Source organism: Bubalus kerabau, chromosome 8 (genome assembly GCF_029407905.1).
Source record: "Bubalus kerabau isolate K-KA32 ecotype Philippines breed swamp buffalo chromosome 8, PCC_UOA_SB_1v2, whole genome shotgun sequence".
Classification (NCBI taxonomy): domain Eukaryota; kingdom Metazoa; phylum Chordata; class Mammalia; order Artiodactyla; family Bovidae; genus Bubalus; species Bubalus kerabau.
Window position 1 is genome coordinate 98479778 of NC_073631.1, and position 25549 is coordinate 98505326.

The window sequence follows — 25549 nt, forward strand, 5'->3', positions numbered from 1 at the left end:
TAATTCTGTAATTGTTTCCCACCTTCACTTTGTCACTCCATTAGTTTAGAGATTTTATGTTTTTGTGGAATATCCTGTCTTTGCTGCTTAATGGCATTGGTTCTAAATAAGTTGAAAGTAGCTTCTACTGCATTAAGAGCCTGAAAGCCAGCAATTAGAAAAAAAGAGCAAGATAATTATTATAAATTTAGTTATAAGTAATATTATTTCTTCTATGAGTCCTCTTATTCTTAATATTGAAGGAATAAGTGTGTGCTATTTTCACTACTCATTACAGACTTATGAATGAAGTTACTCTGGATATGCAGTTGTTACTTCTTTTAAAAAATATATTGTTTCTACTTCAGGTGATGGAGAAGATAACCGGCCAGGAATGAGGGGAGGTCATCAGATGGTTATTGATGTCCAGACAGGTAAGGACTACTTGGAATGGAAAGCAGATTTTTAAAAAAATGATACATTATTAAATATCAGATACTCGTGAATATATATACTTCTTTCCATTCCTTGCAGAGGTTACATGTTATTGGCCATAACCAGGTATCAAAGAAAATAGGCATTAGCTTCAGATATAACCAAAACCAGGCAATGGCACATCAGCCTGGGGAGGCTGCTGCACAGATGAAATTAGAAAACCTAGAAGAAATGTGTCGTGCAGACCTTTATGTGTGTGTGTGTATAGTTTTATATGTGCTTGATTTCACAGTTAGCTGGAATATTTCTTGATTTTTAGTGCATTTATATATTTTTTTTGTTTTATTTTATTTTTTAACTATATTTTAATGGCGTAGTATGGGAATTGTAGTAAAAGAGAAATTAAGGTATATTTTTAAAGGGAGAGGATATAAAATTAAGTAGCCTAATGTTGGTAGATCCATTAATTGCTAAACACTGTCCACAGGTGTATAAATAATTTGTTTTAGTTAATCTTTCTTGCCTTTTTAATTTTCTGTAACTTGATAATACAAATTTTCCCTAGGTTTCTACAGCCTAGAACAGCTTAAATACTGTTATATTTAGAGGTTAATGCTAAAATTATAATTGGCTTCAAATTACCATCCTGAGAAGCAAGTAATACCAAGAATTCTGTGTAATTTTATTTTATTTAGTTTTTAAAAAAACTTTACCACATAAAATGCCAATATTCACCCAAATAATATTTTACTTGTAATAGAAACTCTGTTTATTAGTGTTGTGTTATGCTGACAGTAGTTCTCCAGGATGGTCTTTGTGATTCAAAATTTTAAAAAATTATTGCAGTGCAGATAATGATGATCTAGGCATTAACATTATCACACGTTTTATAAGTAAAAGGAGAAATTATAATATTTTATTTAAAATCCACTGCTAAATTTGTAGAATAACCTGTGAGTTTGTTTAGTATTATTATTAGGGTCTCTTTGGAATAGGTTCATTTGAGGCATAAGAATTTGCTTTCCTAGTCTTAGCTTCTCTTCCGAAACCCCTTCCTTCCCACAGAAATAGGTTTGACTCAGCTGTAGTCTTAAACATCTTTTTTTTTCTACCTGAGAGTTCAATAAATAATGCATATGCTTATTTCTCACAGAACCAGATCTATATGTTGATTTTTTGTAATCCAAAAAAGTTAAATTTGTATGAAAAAAGAGGTAAATTTTTGTGTTTAGATTGTCTACAGTAGCTTTTCTCCTCTTTTGAACATACAGTGGAATTTATAATGCCTCCCTTTTTTTTCTCAGTCACGATGAAAATATTATTATGTCCTCCTTTAAAAATTGCTAAGAAAATACTAAAAAAGAGTGTTTGTTTGGAAAGCTACTTTTATTTCCTAGATAAAATGCTATTTTTCTTAAATATGAAAATAATGTGGTTTACTTTAACATTTAAAGTTTTCCTTATCAAAATTTTCATAGTGCTTTCTGTGTTGCTTATTATGGAATGTGGCCTATATAAAATAGGTTAAAGTACATGTGTAACAAAAGAGAAAGATTTTCTTTTTTTGTAACCCATGATATTTGAGAATGGAAAATGGGAAGATTCAAATAATAGGCAGATGTCCTAACAGAACTTGGTATAAGCAGAGACATTTACAATTAAAACCTGACTTTTTGGGTCAGAGATCCTTGAAGTAAAATACTTACAACATATAGTGATAAAGATCCACATTTTTTTTGGTAATATCTTGGTTTTATGAATTAAGGGGAGGATTTCAGCAGACTCTTGTTAGTCAAGATCCTTATCCCTATACTCCCTTTAAAAAAATACTTCAAGGAACGGAAAAGAGTTGTTTCAGTATTTACTTCATTTGCTTTAGAAACTATAAGAAAACAATGACTTAAAGTAAGTCATTGTAAATAAGTAAGAATGACTTACAGGCATGGGATATATTCCAGATGGAATCTTTAAAGGATTAATCTGTCATAGCTTCTGAGGATTTATTATAGATTAACAAAGATCTACAATGAAAAATTGACCAGTATCCATACTTCTGTTTGAGGTCTGGTTTATAGAAGTGTTAATAAAAGTACTTTGTGAATATATTTTTGAGCAAATATTTCTACCATAGGAAATTTAGAGATTTATCTATCAATACGTCTGTATGTGTGTGTGTGTGTTCGTGCAGTTGTGTCCAACTCTTGCTTCCCCATGGATTTGTAGTCCACCAGGCTTCTCTATCCACTGTGCCAAATAGAGGGATTTTAATTTAGAGCCATTCTGTATCTGTTTCAGTGATCCCCCCCACCCCCGACTTTCTAAATGCTGGGTCAGGCTTTATTTAGGCCCATGCCGCTTCCCAGGTGGCTCAGTTGTAAAGAATCTGCCTGCCAATGCAGGAGACACAAGAGAGATGCAGGTTTGATCCCTGGGTCAGGAAGATCCCTTGGAGGAGGACATGGCAGCCTACTTCACAGTATTCTCACCTGGAGAATTCCATGGACAGAGGAACCTGGTGGGCTATAGTCCATGGGATTGTGAAGAGTTGACACGACTGAGCATGTCCATATGCATGTGATAATAAAATGAGATTTTGAGCCTTTAAAAGAGGAGCCAAAAACTTAAAGTCTGGTAAACTAAATAATCATGATAGTCAATTAACAAAAAGTTGTCCATAACTCAAGTGAGCTTGATGGTCAGTGTTACCATTGCTGCTTATAGTGTGGAAAATAATACTAAGTGAACAGTGAAATTCAAGGAGTTTAACCACATTCCAGTAATCCTTTGTGTGAGTGATAGGGATGGTGTGTAAAACTTATTGGTGAGGAATTCTTCCTTTTGAGATATACACGTACACACACACACACACACACACATATATATATATATATACATATCACATCAGATCAGATCAGTCGCTCAGTCGTGTCCGACTCTTTATACATACATACTAGGAGTCAGACATGACTGAGCGACTTCACTTTCACTTTTCACTTTCATGCATTGGAGAAGGAAATGGCAACCCACTCCAGTGTTCTTCCCTGGAGAATCCCAGGGACCGAGAAGCCTGGTGGGCTGCCGTCTCTGGGGTTGCACCGAGTCGGACACGACTGAAGTGACTTAGCAGCAGTGCACATATATACATACATACATACATACATATATATATACACACATACTTACAAATGCTAACATTGACTAGCACTGAACAACTTAGAATTCTTTTAATGTTACCTGCAGTACCAGTGACCTATTCCTTTACATATTTTTGTTGATAACAAGTTGTCATTTTTTTAATAGTGTAATTTGGGGCTTCCCTGGTGGCTCAGATGGTTAAGAATCTGCCTGCCAGCACAGAAGACCCAGGTTCAATCCCTGGGTCAGGAAGATATCCTAAAGAAGGAAATGGCAACCCACTCCAGTATTCTTCCATGTACAGAGGAGCCTGGCAGACTACAGTCCATGGGGTCGCAAAGAGTCGGACACCACTGAGCGACTGACACACACACACACACACACACACACACACACACACCACACACACCTGGCAGACTACAGTCCATGGGGTCGCAAAGAGTCGGACACCACTGAGCAACTGACACACGCACACACACACACACACACACACCTGGCAGACTACAGTCCATGGGGTCACAAAGAGTCAGACACCACTGAGCTACTGATATGCACATGCACACACATATAAACTAGTGATGCAGTTAGGATTGGAATCCAGATTGAGGTAGAGGAGGAATGCAGCTTCTGAGGATTCAGGTGTCTGGAAGCAGAGATAAAAGTAAGGCAAGATGCCCTCGGACTCAACCAAGTCAGAAAAAGCTTTGTACTTTCATAAGATTCTAGAACTGTGGTTTAGGTTAAGTTAAAACAGGTGTTTGCTTATGAGGTCGGTAATCCAGGAATCTGCTATATCAAGAGGAAACAAAAGGAATTTTAAAAATACCATTCAAAAGTCTAGTAACTTCTATACTCTGGCATTCTCAATCTTTTGTTTCAGCTAACCCTTGCTGTCTATAGTCCTTTGTATTGCCATGCTCTATTCTTTTGGTATTTCTTTGTTTTCTTAGATGAGGCTTCATAAGTGGGCTCTAAGGAGGCCCATGATACTCTTGAAATGGTATGTAATATTTTTGTCTGCGTTTGTGGAGCTTTCTGGGAAGATTCATTACCTATTTATTTTTTAAAGGATTAAAATACCTCATAAGTTTTGACATTCCGCAGTAAGTAAATACTGCTGGTATTCATATAAAATTTCAAATGAAATTTCTCGCTCTGTGTAAGTGGTATTCATGTTGAAATAATAGTGTTTACAAAGTAAACTCTTGCCAACCTTTCCTCTACTCTTGTTTTTTTTCCAGATTATTTGCTGCTTGGTATAAGGTGGGGGTGAGGAAGAGAGTATAGGGAATAAAGTCAGAGAGGTAGAGATGTGCGATTGTGTTGTTTTTTTGTAAGAACTTTAACCTTTATTCATAGTGAGAGATTAATGAGAAATATTGTTGGGCTTTGAGAAATGTTACTGTTAATAATTGACTTTGCATTTTAACAAAACGAATTAGGTGATAGGCAGAAGTAGTGAGACCTTTTAGGAAGCAGTTCTTACCAGAGAAGTAATGATAGCATTGAAATTTACTAGAGTGGTGATCATAGTGATGAGAATTAATCAAATTTTGGGTGTATTTTGAAGATGTCACATACAGCTGACAGAATTTACTGACAGTCTGGATATGAGTCAGTGAAAGGAGTAAAGGATAACTCAAGGTTTTGATATGATTAATTGGGAAAATAGTATAGCCATTCCCTAAGATGGGTGGAAAAAGAAGATTAAATATGGTCCGTTGTTCAGCAGGTTGATTTCAGACAGGTTAAGTTTGAGATTCCAGTTACAAATCCTAGTTCAGTTCAGTTCAGTTCAGTCGCTCAGTTCTGTCCGACTCTTTGCGGCCCCATGAATCGCAGCACACCAGGCCTCCCTGTCCATCAACAACTCCCAGAGTTCACTCAGACTCACATCCATCGAGTTAGTGATGCCATCCAGCCATCTCATCCTCTGGCGTCCCCTTTTCCTCCTGCCCCCAATCCCTCCCGGCATCAGGGTCTTTTCCAGTGAGTCAATTCTTCGCATGAAGTGGCCAAAGTGTTGGAGTTTCAGCTTTAGCATCATTCCTTCCAAAGAAATCCCAGGGCTGATCTCCTTCAGAATGGACTGGTTGGATCTCCTTGCAGTCCAAGGGACCCTCAAGAGTCTTCTCCAACACCACAGTTCAAAAGCATCAATTCTTTGGCACTCAGCCTTCTTCACAGTCCAACTCTCACATCCATACATGACCACAGGAAAAACCATAGCCTTGACTAGATGGACCTTTGTTGGCAAAGTCTCTGCTTTTGAATATGCTGTCTAGGTTGGTCATAACTTTCCTTCCAAGGAGTAAGCGTCTTTTAATTTCATGGATGCAGTCACCATCTGCAGTGATTTTGGAGCCCCCCAAAATAAAGTCTGACACTGTTTCCACTGTTTCCCCATCTATTTCCCCTGAAGTGATGGGACTGGATGCCATGATCTTCGTTTTCTGAATGTTGAGCTTTAAGCCAACTTTTTCACTCTCCACTTTCACTTTCATCAAGGTGCTTTTGAGTTCCTCTTCACTTTCTGCCATAAGGGTGGTTTCATCTACAAATCCTAGTAGATATTTCTGATAAGTGGTTAGATATATTACTTTGGGTTTCAGAAGACAGGTCCAGGCTGAATAATCATTTCCTTTTTTGTGTTTGCATAGAACTTTGTTCATCCTATTATTTTTACTATAGTGATTTCCATATTGTTTTAGAATTGCTTGGGTAGGTGTTATGTGTCCCATTGCTCTCTCCTTTCTATCTCCCATCCCCAGTAGTCTTATTGTGGCCAAGGAGGGGGAAGAGAGGAATCTTGCATTATTTATTTTTGTGGCCCCAGAGCCTGGTGTGGAGTATGTACTAAATATTTGTTGAATTGAATCAGAATTTTGAAATCCATTTTCCTTTGAATGGAAAGAAAGATATTTATTTAGAAACTACATTCTTACATTGCTTTAAACCTTGGTGAGTAGATCATGTCATGATGCCGTTTGTTTAATATGCTAATATTTTTTTGAGGTGAATTTACGTTATTGATTTTATTCTAATATATTTAAATTTTCTGATGATTGTTCTGTATATAGACTATATTATCTTACAGCTGTAGTTACTACCTTGGGATCTAGGTAGAAAAATAAAATGTTTTATAGACTTGGTGTTTTTTTAGGGTAACATTTGGTGCTTTCTGGATTTAATTTGAGTGTAAGAGAATCTGGGATATCTTTGGGATTTTTTTCTCTACAAATTCTTCTATTTCTCTTATAAAATTAAAAGCATAATTTACCAAGGTGGTTTCATATACTTTATTTCATTATGTATTCTTATAACTGCTACCATTAGGTTGATTTTAATCATCTTCTAAGATGCATTTATTGTTAAGTCTTAGAAAGAACCTTTTCTAGTACAGTCTTATTGATAAAACAATCAGATATAGTGGTTGGAGGTTGAGTTTGTGGGAGGGAAGTGTGTATGTGTATTTGTTAAACATATATGAATTTCAATCCTGATTTTTTTTTTTCCCACTGACTTTTTGTTTGATCTTGAAGGAGTTATGATGATGATAAAAATAGGAATAATTGATTTGTGGAAGTTAAATGAAATAATTTATAATATAAATGCATACTATTTATATGCAACATTAACATACAAATACATACTTATTAGTTCTTCTGAGAGAATTTGATGTAAATTTAGAGGTCTTTTGTTTTTTGATATAATCTCACAGTGGAAATATTTTTAAGCAGTTTAAAAATTTTTGAAAAGCAATTTAAAGCAAGAAGTTTTGAAGGGAAAAAAAATATCTCACCCGTAATTCCACATTCTAACCAGTATTATTTCAGTATATTTGTTTCATCTTTTGTATATATTGCCGTTACTAAATGTTTTAGAAAGTGAGGGAAACTATAAGTATACTTTTTGTTTTTAGAAAAAAATACTGAAAATCATTTTAAGAACTTTCTCGTAAGAATTAGGTAGGTTGTGACTTTCCTCAAGTAGAATTTGAAGAAACCAGAAATTCTGTCTTTATAAAGTTGGTGCTTACGTAGTGAAGTATAGAGAAGTCCAGTCCTTATTTTAAATATGCATTTCGAAGGTTTCCTGAGCAGGGCTCTTAATCTGTTGAAATTATATGTAATATTTGGTTTGCATATTCATTTTTCTGAAAGAGAATCCATGAATTCAGATCATCAAAGAGTTAAGAACATTTTCACTAGACTAAAACGTTTTCTTCAAACCTGAGGAGTAATATTTATTGAATACCTACAATATGTAGAGGTTGGGATTAGAACTTTAATATGTTCATTTATTTTATTTACTACTGGAAAGGTAGATAATCCTCATTATACAGAATAGGTGATGTTGTGTCCAGGGCTGTGGAGCTGGGATTTGAACCTAGGTCTGTAGGACTGTCTGGCTCCAAAGCCTGTGTTTATGTTGCTGTTACCTTGGTGATTCTTAGATTCTTATGCTGAAGATACAGTGAAAATCTCCAGTGTAATAGCAGAAAAGAGAAAACACAGTAGATGTGAGAGCTAAATCCTGAGACCTTATCAAGTATTAAATATGTAAATAGTAATAAAGTATATAACTTCACTTATAAAATACCATAAAGTGAAATTGAAAAGGATAGTTAATTCCTTTGCATTCTTATTAAAAGCTATTGCAGATATAAAAAGTAAGGAACAACAGCTTTCCTAATAATTGCTAACATTTATTGAGTGATTGCAGTGTGCCAGGTATTTAACCAGACTAAAACTTCATAGAGCTCTTTTCAGCTTCTTTGAAGTGACTTGTATTTCAGAGCAATTATTGATTCCCAGTGTTTCATGTATCTTGTTTTCTTATATATTAAAAATGTAATAGTCCTTAAATTTTCTTTTCCTTTTTCAGTCTGTAGATTTTTTTTTTTTTTTTTTTTTCAATTTTGCTACAGCTCTAAGAATACAGGGCCATTTTTAAAAGTACATGGAGGCACAAATTTTACTCTAATTTTCAAAGTTTTCTTCTAAGTGAATTCTGTTGTTATTACTAGAGAAGGAATGTTGTGTTTTGTCTTACTTGGAAGAGCATGTCAATTTTATTGATCATAATTCCTATACCTGGCAGTTTTCCACTTACATTCTTCAACTCTGAGTTGTGTTTCAAGTCTGAGTAAAATAAGGCAAATAGAAAGACAGAAAAGACATGTCTGTTTTGCTTCAGAGTGGAAGTCTGTCCAGATGAAAACTTCATTGCACCAGGCAATTCTTTGTTCAACTCTCATTGAATTTTAAGAACCTACATTACCAGCCTTTTTCTGACTTAAGCAGAATAGGTGATAAGATTTAGGCAAAACCCCAGTATTTGATATCTTTTAAAGAGTTAAAGAAGTTGCTGGAAAGAGCCTTCTATGGAAATCTGAATCTGACTGTTCTATAGACTTGATATGTAAAGTTCTTTCTTTTAAAAAAAAAAAAAAATTCTACATTGAAGAAAGTAGGTAAACATGGGCTTTAGTTTTTAAATACAAATGCATTCATATGGCTGTATTTCTATAACTACATGTGATGGTATATTTCTCTAACTACATGTGACACAAATCTGTTTCTTTCATATGGTTATCAGAAAGGAATTCTAAAATATAGCCCTAGTATAAAGTATATTGTCATAGGCAGAAAATACAACCTTTTAGCATAGAAATTGCAATATGTTGAAATAACCCAAAAGATCAGTCTGTAGTTTTGTAATCATAGCTTTACGTAAGAAATATAGCTCTTTTTAAAGAGAGACACATGAATCCAGTTGATGATCTGCTGGGTCTTGAGAGTTCAAGACAATGGCTAAAGAAAGTAAGGTTAAAGAGCACATAAAATATCTTTTTCCCTTCTAATTTATTCCTCCCTTCAAAAATTCTCATGTCAATCTAAGGTCTTAGCTACATTTTCAGAGGAATTAAACTCATAAACTGAATGTCCTGACAGAGTTCATTTAACCTTGGATATAAATTTGTGTTTCTTAAAAGCTTTTTTAAAAATTTCACTTGTTTTTCTATTGTATTACACTAGAAATTGTGTATTACACTAGAAATTAAGCTAACCTCTTTTACAAGGCTACTAACCCTCCTCTTCCCTCTTCTTTTTGAGACTTGAATGAAAAAAAAATTTTTTTTAAATTTTGTTTTGGGGTATAGCCAGTTAACAAACAGTGTTATGATAGTTTCAGGTGAACAGTGAAGGAACTCAGCTGTACATATACATGTATCCATTCTCCCTTTCAAACTCCCCTCTCATCCAGCCTGTCACATAGCATTGAGCAAAGTTCCTGTGCTATATAGTAGGTCCTTGTTGGTTATCCATTTTAAATACAGCTGCATGACATTAGATTTTTATCTGAGATTGGGCCCATGGTGTGTCAGTCCATAGTCATTCTGTACTATTTCAAAGTGGAAAAATTGATTTAATTACGAATAGTAGTGTGCCATCTTGTGGAGGATTATGCAATTAGCATAGTCTAAGAATCAGAGGAGGATAGATACTGCAGTTGGGCTTGTAAAATAAAAAGCTTACTTCTTTGTGCAAAATGGTGTGAAGACACTGATGTGATAACATTTCTACCTTATTTGTAGTGTATGCGAGATGTATAGATTAGTACTTTTGGTAGTGAGTAGTTGTAGGGTTTATCTAGTACTGATATCGAAAAAGACCTGTGCCAAAGAATATGGCTGCATTTTAACTTTTGTGGCTGAAGTAATGACTGATTGGTGATTGATCCATTTAGTCTCTGAGAATGAAATTGGCTTGATATCTTTAACATTGGCTATTGTTGATCACTTTATTCCTAATCTTTCTGTTTCTTGGCTCATCCTTTTTAGTAAGTCCATATGCTGCAGGTTCAGATCTGACCATGTCACATCTTTGCATAAACTCTTCTGTGGATCTATACTGTGTGTAGTTGTTGTTTAGTCACTCAGTTGTGTTCTACTCTTTTGTGACCCCATGGACTGTAGTCCACCAGGCTCCTCTGTCCATGGGATTTCTCAGGCAACAGTACTGGAGTGGGTTGCCATTTCTTTCTCCAGGGAGTTTTCTTGACTCAGGAATTGAACCTGCAAACCCACATCTCCTGCATTGACCAGAGGATTCTTTACCTCTGACCTACACAGGAAGTTCATACTGTCTGGAGTCAAGTTCAAAACATTTATGTTGCCGTTTATCCCATTTCATGATCTGGCTTCTGCCTGTCTTTATAACTTAACTATATTCTGCTACCTTTTTTGTTCTTTTAAAATGAACAGTGTGTTTATTCATCACACAGTTTTCACCATGGTATGTGCATTATTGAATTCTCGTGATAGCTTTATGAGATAGGTATTCTGTCTCAGAATTTTAGAGCTGAGGAAACCAGTGGTTAAGGAATGTGGTGTTGGTTCCACAGCCATGGTGGTAGAGCTGCAATATCATTCAAGGTCTGCCTGGCTTTAGATTCTGTGTCTTTTAAAACACTTTTTGTGTGTTTTTCTGTCTCTGTACCTTTATTTTACTTTGTACCCTACTTGAAAAAGTCCTCTTCTCTTTCTTTCATTCTGTCAACAAAGCCACCTTTTGATGCATAGGTCAGATACCACTTATCACCATGAAATCTTCCTGGGTCCCTTTCCTTATGTGAACTCCCATGGTGATCTTTTACCTTTCTTATGGCACTTAGTCTACATTCCATTGTGGTGATTTATGTACTTGTTTTATGTTGGTGGTGTTCAGTTGCTAAGTTGCATATAAGTCTTTGTGACCCCATGGACTACAGCACGCCAGCCTCCTCTGTCCTCCACTATCTTCTGGAGTTTGCTCAAATTCATGTTCTTTGAGTTGGTGACGCAATCTAACCATCTCATCTTCTACTACTACTAAGTTGCTTCAGTCATGTCCGACTCTGTGTGACCCCACAGACGGCAGCCCACCAGGCTCCGCTGTCCCTGGGATTCTCCAGGCAAGAATGCTGGAGTGGGTTGCCATTTCCTTCTCCAATGCATGAAAGTGAAAACTGAAAGTGAAGTCGCTCAGTCGTGCCCGACTCTTTGCGACCCCATGGACTGCAGCCTACCAGGCTCCTCCGTCCATGGGATTTTCCAGGCAAGAGTACTGGAGTGGGGTGCCATTGCCTTCTCCGATCTCATCCTCTACCACCCCTTTTTCCTTTTGCTTTTAATCTTTCCCAGCATCAGGGTCTTTTCCACTGAGTCGGCTCTTCCTAATGGGTGGCCAAAGTATGGGACCTTCAACATTTTATATTCACTAGATTGTAAGCTCCTTGAGGGTAGGGACAATGTCATCTTTGTTTGGTTTTTTTCTCTAAAGCCCCTTGCCAGTTCGGATTAGTACTGAGAAAATATTGACTGAACATTCCCATGCGTCTGGGAGAAATAGTCTCTGTAGCCTATGCTCCTTTAAGAAAAGACAATGGAGAAAGGGCTGCTGCTTGAGGAAGATTTACTACCCTATGCATGTATATGAATTATTAAAAAAAATTTTTTTTTAATTGGAGGGTAATTGCTTTACAATGTATTAGTTTCTACTGTACAGCATTGTGAAACAGCTGTATGTATACATATATCCCTTCCCTGACATGAGTTAGAGCAAACTCCCAGAGACAATGAAGGACAGGGAAGCCTGGTGTACTGCAGTCCATGGGGTCGCAAAGAGCTGGACACAACTTAGCAACTGAATAACAACAACATTCCCTCCCTCTTGAGCCTCCCTATCATCCCTCCATCTTACCCCTTTAAGTCATCCCAGAGCCCTGAGCTGAGCTCCCTGTGCCACATGTAGCAGCTTCCCACTGGCTGTTTTATACTTGGTGGTGTATAAGTTCTCGTGCTGCTCTTTCAGTTGGTCCCACCTTTTCCTTCTCTTACTGTGTCCGCAAGTCCATTCTCTACATCTGCGTCTCTATCCTGCCCTGCAGATAGGTTCATCAGTTACATTTTTCTGGATTCCATATATGTGCATTAATATACGATATTTGTTTTTCTCTTTCTGACTTATGACAGCCTCTAGATTCATCCACATCACTGCAAATGACCCAGTTTCTTTCCTTTTTATGGCTGAGTAATATTCCATTGTATATATGTACCACAATTTCCTTATCCATTCATCTGTCGATGGACATCTAGGTTGCTTCCATGTCCTGACAGTTGTAAATAGTGCTTCAGAGAACATTGGGGTACATGTGTCTTTTGAGTTACGGTTTTCTCAGGGTATATATCCAGTAGTGGGATTGCTGGATCATAGAGTAGTTTTATTTGTAGTTTCTTAAGGAATGTCTGCACTGTTCTCCATAGTCGCTGTATCAATTTAGGTTCCCACCATCAGTTCAAGAGGATTCCCTTTTCTTCACATTCTCTCCGTCACTTATTGTATATAGATATTTTTGGTAATGGACATTCTGACTGGTATAAACTGATACCTCATTGTAGTTTTGATTTGCATTTCTCTAATAATGAGCAATGTTGAGCATCTTTTCATGTGTTTGTTGGCCATCTGTATGTCTTCATTTGAGACAAAGGTCTGCTTAGGTCTTCCACCCATTTTTTTAATTGGGTTGTTTGTTTTCCTGATATTGAGCTGCACATGAATTGTTATGTAACCTATAAACATGAGAGTAGACATCAGTAAACCAAGCTACTGCTGCTGCTGCTAAGTCACTTCAGTCGTGTCCGACTCTGTGAGACCCCATAGACAGCAACCTACCAGGCTCCCCTGTCCCTGGGATTCTCCAGGCAAGAATGCTGGAGTGGGTTGCCATTTCCTTCTCCAATGCATGAAAGTGAAAAGTGAAAGTGAAGTTGCTCAGTCATGTCCGACTCTTCGCGACCCCATGGACTGCAGCCTACCAGGCTCGTCCGCGCATGGGGTTTTCCAGGCAAGAGTACTGGAGTGGGGTGCCATTGCCTTCTCCAAACCAAGCTACTGCCATGTTGCAAATAATAGCATTTCCTTTTTTTGCTTTTTGCCATGTTGCAAATAATAGCATTTCCTTTTTTTTGGTTTCTTACTTCTCACTACAGTTGTATCTGGTCATTTCTATAATCTTTAAAAGTTTTTTATATTCTTTAAAAGTTTTTTATATTCTTTATGTGTTAAATAATATTTTTGCTGGTGTTCATTTCTAGATATTTTTATCTCCGAGTGATTTAACTTAAATGATTAGATGATTTAATTAAAATTGTGTTATGCATTTCATTCAGGTATGTCAGAAGGTCCTGTTTCTATCTTGATTCATTCAATTTTACTATTAAACTTTTAACTGGGACCACAAAGCATTCACAAACAAGAATGGCATCTTGGATTAATTCCCTTGGGATGCTTTGCTCTGTGCCAGATTTTATTTTGCTCAGCTATCAATGAGGCTGTTGTGGAAATGTGGGTTTTCTCTGCTGTGAGAATTTATGCGTACAAAGAAACTTGCTTTTCAGAAAGAACATTGAGAACCCAGAGCCCAAGAGGAAAGGTTATTAAAGTTAATGAACCAGGGTAACCTTATCCAGAGGTTGCCCAGAAACACCATTAAAACAAAAGGACAATTGCTATTGCTATTTTAGTTGTATACCCTCTCCTTCTCCAGGCTTTAGAATCTAATGGGGTTTGGCAAATAATTTTTATGTCAGATGAAAATTCTTAAATTTTTTCCTGTAAAATTCTCAGTATCTGGGCATTACTGTGTTTCATTTGGGAAATAGAATGTTACTTAACTAATGATAATGGATTGTTTTGTATTTCTGAGAGGTGGCACTATTCCACTATTTCACATTTGTACAGAACCAAAAGTGTTCTAGGGAAGCAGATACAGTAATACTGGTTTTATTGCATTTGTGATGCTTAGTAACTACAAAGTATTTTGTGTGTGTATGCATGTTTTAAAGGTTGAAATGCTGTTCATGCTTGACAACAGTCTTCAGAAGGTTTTCGTGTAACTTATATCTGAAAATCTTTATCACCACACTAAGAGTTCTATAAGTGAAAAAACCAAGACCCAGGCAAGTGAAGTGACCTATACATGATTACTAAGTTAACATTAGAATGGTTCCAGTGGTTTGTTCTTATCCAACAGCTTTGTTTTGATTTCCTCTAGGTTCTTTCACTTAGAAGATTCACTCAGAGTTTAAAATTACTTGAAAACATGACAAAAATCTCTTATAAGATATCTGTATGAATGGCAGGAATTTTCTTAAGTAGTGTTACAGTATTTCCATATGCACTCTGCATTTTACCCCTTCCTGGTAGGATGTAATGTAGATGACAGTCTCCATATATATAGGCTTGGGTCATGTCAGTTAGAGAGTAGATGGCTTTATAGTTTCCTGTAATATATTATTTAACTTAAAAAAGTGGTAGGTATGTATTAAGATATTTACAAAGGAGATAAATATTTGAAGAAAAGAAAGGCACTATTATTTTATAAAGAAAGTGGATGATTCACAGTGTTGTATATAAAAATTTTCACTAGTCTCTGAGCAAGAAATGTTTTGTCGCATGATAAAGTCCATAGATACAATAGACATTTCAGAGTTAGAAAAAATCAAATTTTCAGGATACCTGGAATGACTTAAAAGTTGATTTCTGAGGAGTTATATCTACCACAATATATTGACAGTAATTTCCCCCAGTTTCCATGGGAATATCAAGGCTATGCATCACTTTATTCTTGAGATATCTAACTTCAACTCAGCTAGTTTTAACTATTTTTTTTGATATTGTAGTAGAAAACAGTTTTACTGCGAATTTTTTTTACTCACTGTATATTCCTCTGGAATTTTTTTTTTTAAAGACTCTGAAGCTACATTGTTGAGAAGCTGGTAAATGTAAACTTTTCATGGCCTAACACAGAAGATCCTAAACTGGCTGCTCATCAGGATTCCCCTTGGATACTGTCAAAGTACTGCCTCTTTTTACTCACAAAGGACCTTTGGAATCAGAATCTTAGGGGATGCCTCTTAGTTACCTTCATATTTATAAATCTATCAAAATACTGGTTCTGCAGCAGCCTTTCCATATGCTTATGTTTAGGAAATACTAGTATTTATTTTGGAATGTTACCAGTTTAAAAATCTCATTTTTAAGGTTACTTAGAGGAATCTTCTTAAATGATCTTAGAAGCAATGGCTAAATTGGGTGCCATTAAATTAAATTCTGTTCTTAAGTTTATTTTTTAAACAAATTTTTCTAATTTTCACAGAGACTGTTTATTTGTTTGGTGGCTGGGATGGAACGCAAGATCTTGCTGACTTCTGGGCGTACAGTGTGAAAGAGAACCAGTGGACTTGTATCTCTAGAGACACTGAGAAAGAGGCAAGTTTTCAGACTTGAGTTCTCACCTGTCTTTATTACGATAGGGGTGTGGGCATACATTTCTCTTTCTGAGTGATTTGTGTTCTTTTCTAATGTATGTCAGCAGTGGTAGCAGAAGAATTTGTGGTGACAAGTTTGGCTTAAGTATTCTTGCATTCCAGCTTCTATACCAGGTTCTTGAACTACAGTTACATGAACAAGTCTATTTTATAGAGATAAATAGAAATGGGTATCTAATGTAACTTAGATTTTAACCATTTTAGTTAAAATGTAACTGTATAAACCATCTTTTTTCTCATGTTCGTGTCACCTCTACTCTTATTTTGTACGTTTATTTTTGTTTCCTCTGGAAATAACATGCTTTTGATTCCTCACTATCTTGCTACTTTGGCCCCTCACTATTTGACTGTATTATAATTTTCCACAAATGATAGATATTTTATTTTTAACTAAAATTGTTTATATGTATTCATGAGTGAGTCTATTGATGCATATACACATAAAACTTCCATAGTGAATAGAATGTCTTGAATTTATGATTTTGAATTAAATAAGTGTATAATTAATTATACACTGCTAGAAGGCACATATTCATGTATTTTTTTAATATCTTTGTAGAATTTTTTATTGTACTTTTCCATCCAAGCAGTTTTAGATTACAAGGTGAAAAATAAACTAAAATCAATTGTAACAGCAAATGAAAAGAAGAAAAGACTTAATTCAAACCCACCAGTTTTAACCTAGGAAGGCCATTTTTTAAAAACTCTGGTGCTGTGTCTTTCATCTTAAGAAACTGGATTCTTGCTTACTTGGTGTGTTCCTTTGTTAATCATTTGAGTATTTTTTAATCTTTCTAAAGAGATCTTAAAATTATTATCCCTGTAAAAACGGCCTTTGCCTTTTCAGTATTAAGTACCATTTTCTGAAATGATTATTTCTCTCCTCAAAAATACAAAGGCAGATCTTAAAAGAATACCTTTCTTATTTCTCTTAAACTATTTTAAATCTAGGTTGATTGTGTCTGAATTGTTTTTGCAAGAAGTTTACAATTCATCCTGAAATCCTTTCTCTTCACTGAATTGTGTCGAATTAGGGCCTAAGTTCCACCGGTTCTAGCACCCAATATTGAGTTTCAGACATTTTTTCCTCTCTATTCCTTTCAGCTTTATGTTTTTTTTCTTTAAACTTTTTTTTTGCCTCCATTGTTGATTCCAAACCTAGTCTTCATTCATTAACATAGTCCTTAAAAATTTTTTTTCTTTGGGCCACATAGCATCTCTGCTTAAACCCTATAATTAGTCTCAGTCTGTTTCAGTTATCTACTGCATTCCATATATCACAATATATTCCATATATTACAAGCACCCACAAAACTTTAGTGGCATATAATAATAAGTATTTATTTTGTTCACAAGTCTGTAGGTTGACTGGGCTCACTCATGTGTTGGGAGTCAGCCGACTGTCTCTAGTCTAGACTAGCTTCTGGGACTATTTGACTCTGTTCTGCATAGCCACTCACCTTCTTGTTGGCTAGCATGAGTCTTATTCTCATGTAGGGACAAGGCTGCAGGGGGGATGATGTAGACATATGTGCGTCATTAAATTTGTTATTGTCCCATTTTCCCAAAAGAAGTCATGTGATCAAATCCACAGTTAGGGTGATGGGCGGCACTACCCAGGGACATAGATCAGGAAAGTATGAGTAATAACCGCTGCAACAATAATAAAGAAGTTTATCTACCTTAGTTCTATTCGCTTGGTGTGAAAACTTCAAATTTCTCATCATGATTTGGTCCCCATCTACTTTTCTAGCCTCATTATTTGACTGTGGTAGCCATACTTGTAGTTGCTAGAATTATTCAACATTCTCACCTGTATTTTTTGGTATGCAGTTTGTTCTTTCCCTATTTGGAATTAACAGAGGCTGCTCCTCCCATGTACTCAGCTTTTACCTTGTGTATGCCTGCTGCTGCTGCTAAGTCGCTTCAGTTGTGTCCAACTCTGTGCGACCCCATAGACGGCAGCCCACTAGGCTCCTCTGTCCCTGGATTCTCCAGGCAAGAACACTGGAGTGGGTTGCCATTTCCTTCCCCAATGCATGAAAGTGAAAAGTGAAAGTGAAGTCACTTAGTCATGCCTGACTCTTCGTGACCCTATGGACTGCAGCCTACCAGGCTCCTCCGTCCGTGGGATTTTCCAGGCAAGAGTACTAGAGTGGGGTGCCATCGCCTTTTCCGAGTGTATGCCTACTTACCCTTTAAAACACAGTTCACACTTCAGTTCCTCTGTGAGGCCTTTGTTGACTTCCCCAACCAGAATTGGAAGCTTCCTTTGGTGTGACCACTTAACCCCTTAAATTTCTTGAGTGGGTTACTACAATGATTGGTTTACATTTCTGTTTCCCAGTGAAAACTCTGAAATCCTTAAGGCATGGATGGTTACTCTGTAGTGAGTAAATAGTTCAGATAAGTTAGGTAAAAAGCTAATGCTGGAGAAAAGCAAAGAAATGATAAATACAAAATTCAGGAGAGTGGCTGCTTTGGCAGGAGAGGGGAATTATAGAGGTCCTCAAAAGTAATATTAATGTAATATTCTAAGTAATATTTAGAATGCAATTAACAGTAGATTATTTTGCTGAGAACACTTTTCTGTTATTTTCAAGTCAGTAGAGATAAACTGATTATCCAGTATTGGAATTAAGATTTATTATAGTTTATTATTACTTACTTCATTTAAACACCTAAAAACCTTTGTTTCATTAGTGAAGTGAATGAGGATATATGGCTCTAGCAAAATGCTCATTCCTTCCAAAATTGAAGAGGTTCATATATCTAATTTTGTTTTCTACAAAATTAGTACAGTAAGTACAAGTTTTATTATTTAATGATACCTCAGTGCATATTTTTAAAAAGTATAATATACAATTAAAAAGCAGAATTACTGTGTGTAAAATAATTAAGCAACAAGGATATATTGTGCAGTATAGGGAAATAGAACCATTAATTTGTAATAACTTTAAATGGAGTAGAATCTATAAAAATATTGAATCACACACACACAGAAGTAATTTAATTTATTTAGATTAAGTAATGTATCAATAACACGTAGTAGATTGAAAGGTAGAATGGCTCAGCTTTTAGAATAATTATTTTAAATGTTCATGTATATATGCATGCAAGTTTTTATTGGTTCAAAACAAATTATATTTTTAATTTTGCATTTTTATAAATATCTTTAATATCTGTCTTAGTGGAAGACAGCTAGATTCTCATATGCTCTTGTGCATGTCATCTTTTACAACATACTGTTTTACGTAAAATATATGAAGAAAATTGGACCTCACATTTATATATTCTTGGAAAGACTATTAATATTATTATTAGTAGTGTTTTAATAGTATTTTAATTGTAGCCTTTTTATGTAATAGCACATATTCTTTTTTGATCTTATACCCCATATTGACAAATTGTTGTTTGCTTCTTAAAGGTAATTGCACCATAGACTCTGATACCTCATCAGCTAATGTTTTGTATTCTGTTACAGTAAAATCCACTGATCTGTGTTGCTCTTTGAATATATCTTTTTCCTTTGCTTGTTTTTTTTACTTGTGTGATGGTCACTTGAAAAATATTGGTTCTGTGAGTTAGTCAGGTCTTCAGATGTTGAAATATTTTATTATACCAAACCACATTTGTTAATATCACTATCAGTCTCATTAGCAAAGTCTTTTATGTGTTGAGAAGGTGTCACAATCACAGTGGCAGGTAGAAGTTTTCTAAAATTCTAAATTTGCTTTAAAATGTACATTTTATTACTGGCAACAGATTTTATCATTTGTTTTCCTTCAAAGTAAAATATACTTCATTTACTTTTCAGAAAATCTCTGAATACCTGTACCTGGATTGTTAGTTTTCTTTTGAGTAAATACCATGTTTTGTGGAAAAAGCAGCTAGATCAGCATGCAACTAAAACAACTGCATAGATGCTTTTCCTTAAGACAGCCATCATATGTCAAGTAGCACTGTCTTATAGTTTTCTAAGTCTCTTTAATTGTGACTGAATAGAAGGCAGGTAGATTTATATCTGCTGCTATATCACAAGTCATGTAGCTTCTGGAAGATATCACATACACTTATAAGTGAGTAAGAGTGAAAATAGTATTGTTATGAACAGTGACAGATTTTATTTTACTGGGGTCCAAAATCACTGTGGACGGTGACTGCAACCACGAAATTTAAAGACACTTGCTTGCCCCTTAGAAGAAAAGCTATGACAGACTTAGTGTATTAAAAAGCAAAGACATCACTTTGCCAGTAAACGTCTGTATAGTCAAAGCTATGATTTTTCCAGTAGTCACATATGAATGTGAGAGTTGAACCATAAAGAAGACGGAGTGCCAAAGAATTGATGCTTTCAAATTGTGGTGCTGGAGAAGACTCTTGAGAGTCCCTTGGACTGCAAAGAGATGAAACCAGTCAGTCATTCGTAAAGGAAGTCAACCCTGAATATTCATTGGAAGGTACTGATGCTGAAGCTGAAGCTCCAATATTTTGGCCACCTGATATGAAGAGGTGACTCACTGGAAAAGACCCTGATGCTGGGAAAAATTGAGGGCAAGAGGAAAAGAGGGCAACAGAGGATGAGATGGTTAGATAGCATCACTGACTCAATGGACACGAGCTTGAGCAAACTCCAGGAGATAGTAAAGGACAGGGAAGCCTGGCATGCTGCAGTTTGTGGGGTCACAAATAGTCAGACATGACTTTAGAGACTGAACAACAACAACAATCGTTATAAAAATGACTTTGACTTTTATAGAGTCCCTGAAGACCCCTGAAGTGCTGTTTTAACCCCCATTCCCTTTTCACATAGGTAGCTATCCCAATAGTGCCTTAGTTAATGTCCTTTATGGGCTTCCCTGATAGCTCAGTTGGTAAAGAATCTGCCTGCAATGCAGAAGACCCCATTTCGATTCCTGGGATGGGACAATCCACTGGAGAAGGGATAGGCTACCCACTCCTGTATTCTTGGGTTTCCCTTATGGCTCAGCTGGTAAAAAATCCACCTGCAATGCAAGAAACCTGGGTTCAGTCCTTGGGTTGGGAAGATCCCATGGAGAAGGGAAAGGCTACCCACTCCAGTTACTTAATGTCCTTTGTAGGTGTCTTACTGTTACCCCAACTCTGTCCCTGACCCAGGACTCAGTTCATGATAATGCAGTGCATTTCAGTGCCATGTTTCTTTAGTATCCTTTAGTTCCTTGATTTGTCTGTCTTTCTTGACCATGGCATTTTTGAAGAATATATGGCAGTTTTGTAGACTATCCTTCTGTTGGGTCTGTTTAATGTTTCCCTAGGATTGGATATAGGTTAAGCATCTCTAGCTCGGATGCCATGTGTGAACATCAGGTCCTCCTAAATATGTCCTGACAGGAGACAGGCACGTTACATCAGTTTGTCTGATGTGCTCACCAGATTTCCTACTCCATGATTAAGTAATTTGAGGGGAGACATTTTGAGACTATGAAAATATTGTGTTACTCATCAAACTTTCCAGAGAAGGAAATGGCATCCCACTCCAATATTCTTGCCTAGAGAATCCCGTGGCCAGCAGAGCCTGGTGGGCTGCCGTCTATGGGATCGCACAGAGTTGGACATGAGTGAAGCGACTTAGCAGCAGCAGCATCAATCTTTTGCCCTTTTAGCATCCATTGATGGAACTGTTAAAACTTTCTCCAAAGTGGTTGTACTGTTTTACATTCCTTCCAGAAATGTATGCGAGTTCTGGTCGCTTCCTATCTTCTTTCCCTGTTTGCCACCTTTTTCAAGAATCAATGGAGTATATAAGTATATTTGTCTTTTAGGATATTTGAATATGCCCCATTATCTTTTAATCTATTTATATTCCAGTGTGACTTTAGATCAAGTAATGTAAGACCTTTTTGTTCTTCTTTTTAAAAATTATTTTGGCTCTTCTAAGTCCTTTACATTTTCACATAAATTTTAGAATCATCGTCAGTTTCTAACACTGTTGAAATTATGATTGGATGTGTGTTCAGTCTATAAATCAACCTGAAGGTAATTGATGTCTTAATGATACTGAGCCTTCTAATCCATGAACAAGGCTAAATTTCCATTTATTTGAGTCTTACTCATTATCCCTCAGCACTTGGAGTTTGCAGATTAGAGGTCTTAAAAAAGACCTCTAATTATTAAATGGACCCCAGTGTATTTTGCTTTTCCTTGCTGTTGTAAATGAAACTTATACATTTTTAATTTTCAACCTGTTTCCTGATAATATACTGAAGTAAACTGATGTTTTAGTATTTTTTGTATCATCACTTTTGTGAATCCACTTAATTATTTCTAATAGTTTGTCTTTTGTTCTATGTTGGTTTCTTAGGATGTTTTAAACACTCCTGTCATCTGTGAGTAGAGATGATTTAACTTCTTTGTTTCCACTCTTTAAAAAAATTTTTTTAATGTCTTACTGCACTGGATGGACATCCTTATTTCAGATCTTAGCAGGAAAGCATTCTGTGTTTCACCATTAAGTGGAAAATTAGAGTTAGGATGGTCATACCTTGTTTATAGATATAGGAAGTTCATTTCTTTTCCTAGTTTGCTGTGAGTTCTTCCTCATGAGTATGTGTTAAATTTATCAGGTGCTTGGTTCTATAATATTTATTGCTAAGATTGTATATTTTCTCTCTTTATTCTTTCACTTTTCTTTTTTTTGACCTTGCTAGCTAGTGGGATCTTAGTTCCCTGTCCAGGAATTAAACCTGGGCCCTGGCAGTGAAAGCACCAAGTCCTAACCACTGGACCACCAGGGAAATCACCTTTATTCTGGCAAAGTACCTTGATTGATTTTCAGATGTAAAATTGACTTTGCATCTTTGAGATAAACCCCCTTTAGTTATGAAATATTCTTTTTTATATTGCCGTATTCTATTTAATATTTTGTTAAAGATGTTTTGTGTTTGTAGTCATGAGGTATACTAGCTATCTGTATATTACTTCTACTCTTCCTCCTTTGTAGTATAGCTTCAGTGCTATGTCGTCCTCATAAAATATGTGTTAGGAGTGAATAGAATACAGATTTTGAAAATGGAGGCCTTTTTCTTCCTCTGTTTTCTGAAAATTTTTTTGTAAAATTGATACTAGTTTTTCCTTAAGTATTTGATAAAATTTACCAGTATAGATAGCTGTGGCTGTATTCTCTTTGTAGAAAGATTTAAAATTATGAATCCAAGTTTTCAAGAGATATAATGATTTCAAGAGATATAATGACTAACCCTAACCCTAACCCTAACCCTAGGGGTGTCAATTTTAATGTTATTTTTTCAAGGAATATGTCTGTTTTATCTTCTTAGTCAAATTTTACTGTATTTTTCATGATAGTTCTTTGTTTTTTGTTTTTTAGTGAGCCTGTGTTGATGGTACTGCTTTCATTTCTGATACTGGCAATTTGTATTTTCTCTCTCTTTTAAAAAAAAAATTAGCCTTACTACTGGTATAATTCTGTTAATCATTGTTATTTTTTGAAAGGAAAAAAATAACTTTATTAGTTTTCTCTATTTTTTCTTCTGTTCCCCAGTTTGTTGGTTTCTATTCTTTATTCCCTTTTTTCTTCTTAGTATAGGAAGTAATTTGCTCATCATTTTAATAGCACTTTTGCTAATTAAACTGAAGGAAGAAGTCCTATTATTCTCCTATTAAAACTTCAGGTTTCACACTGTAGGAAATATGGCATAGATTCATTATATGTTGCCTCATATTTGTTTTTGAAATTGTTTAATTACAGAGGAAATTGTTTCTTTTTTTTTTTTTTTTTTAACCAGGTAAATAACTTTATTAACTTGTGTTTCAGACTTTCCTCCCAGGCTTCTTCAGCTTAATTAGCTGCAAAGAATGAATTGTATACAAGCAAAAAATGTGAAGAGCTGTGTTGTCTTGGGGCTTGGGATTAAAAATACTAGATCTAGATTTTATTAGATCCATAAAATTTTAAAGAGCAGTCATAATATAAGATAGCAAGTCCCAATAACTTCTTCAAGATTTATCTTCTTCAGAAGTTGACTCGGCTTACTTTGCTTCATTCTTGGAAGCTTCACCAAAATTCTCCACAACATCTAGAACTTCATCATCATCATCCTCTCCCGTGGCAAGTGGTGCTTTTCCATCCACAGATTGTTCGGGCAGAGCCTCAGCCTCTCTTAAACTGGTCGGACTCTGTGCCAAGCAGGTTTAAGATGCTGGGTAGCATTTCTGTCAGCTGCTTTGTCTCAGCATGGCCTGTAATGGTGAAAGTCTTTGCTACCAGAGAGGCCTAACCTCTAGGGTTGTTCAAGTGAATCACTGTTCCTTGGTTTGTGAACATCTTCACCTCTTCAATACCAGAGATACTGTTTACCTCTGACTTCTTTAAAGAGAACTGAAATTTCTTTATTGTCTGCTGTAACTGTTCTAAGAACCACTTTCTTCTTTCTGCTAGCAGTTTTTTTCCCACTAATGTGCACTTGTGCCTGCCATTTGGCGAGTTTATTCTGGTTCACAATAGTTTCTTTCATCTTGCTGGAGCAGAAGTGGGCTTCCCTGGGGGATTAGGTTTGGTGCTCAGGGGGTCTCCTGCACACCAGCTGAAATTAGGTGCACACATGTGGGGACACAACATGGCAGCCAGAGCGGAAATTCTTTCTTATATAAAATTTCTGCCTTTCTGCTGCAGATTTTCCTTGACAAAAATATTTAACAATAATCTTAAAATAGTAATTAGTGTGAATACTCAAACGAATGTCAAGCTGTTTTTCCTGTCTGATATTTTTATTCCTTCATCTAATCTAAATAATACTGGATTACTCATCCTGTAATGCTCTTTTTTATGTTGTATCCTTCTCTAGAAATCTATAATAGTTCTTTAATGCTTGCAAGATTATATTCAGTTCTCTGTCAGTCATTCACAGGCTTTGTATTTCCACCTTATACTTCAGCTGTGCTGTTTCTGTGGCAGGAATTCTTCATCTCAGTCGTAACTGCACATACTGTAGTGTAATTTTGCTTTTGTCTCTCTTCTGGAGAAAACAGTATGGAAGAGTAGAAAGAACAGTTTTTGGCTTGGTTACACTGGGTCTTAGATTCTATATCTTAGACTGTAGACAGACTATTTAGACTCTGTGAAATGGTGATATTATTTCCTTATGGAGTTGTTACAAGGATAAATAAAATATATATATGCATACATAGTAATAATATAGGTAGAATTTAGGAGATATTTAACAAATACAAGTTATTTTTCCTTTTCCCTCTTTCAACTAATCCAGTCCTACCCAGTTGAAGTTCCATTTTTTTTCCCCATGAATTCTTGTTTTTTTTTAGGCTTATGCTACAATTTTTTTTTTAACCTTTTGTTCTGTCCTGTGATACAAGTGATCTCAACTAATTGATTTCTATTGATAATGTACTGTTCTTCATTTTGTTCCCTAATTGTTTAATGTGGCTGAATTATTTATCTTGTCAGGAGAGTCAATTTTATATAATATAAAGTGTGGAAGAAGTAGTGAAAGACTTGTATTCTCATTCTGCTTCTTTCACTAGCTTACTACTTTCAGGAGGATATCTTTCTTCTTTGAGCTTCTGCATCTTTATTTTTTAAAGGAGAACATCAAACTATAAGTTTTATTA

The 25549-nt window shown here is 35.7% G+C and overlaps 1 protein-coding gene, 1 non-coding gene and 1 pseudogene across 8 annotated transcripts in view; 1 reads left to right on the plus strand and 2 right to left on the minus strand.

Moving 5' to 3' along the window:
- The window catches only part of MKLN1 (muskelin 1), a 381880-nt gene that overhangs the window by 286942 nt on the left and 69389 nt on the right, over nucleotides 1–25549 (plus strand). For all 7 annotated transcript variants that reach the window (XM_055590941.1, XM_055590940.1, XM_055590944.1 and 4 more), the window contains 2 exons: nucleotides 348–413; nucleotides 15754–15866. In XM_055590941.1, coding sequence (XP_055446916.1) covers nucleotides 348–413; nucleotides 15754–15866 — 179 coding nt within the window. The remainder of the gene's footprint in view (nucleotides 1–347; nucleotides 414–15753; nucleotides 15867–25549) is intronic.
- TRNAE-UUC (transfer RNA glutamic acid (anticodon UUC)) lies at nucleotides 22630–22701 on the minus strand. Its single transcript has one exon. It is a non-coding gene; the product is annotated as a tRNA-Glu (tRNA).
- On the minus strand, nucleotides 23954–24438 carry LOC129658800 (transcription factor BTF3-like; annotated as a pseudogene).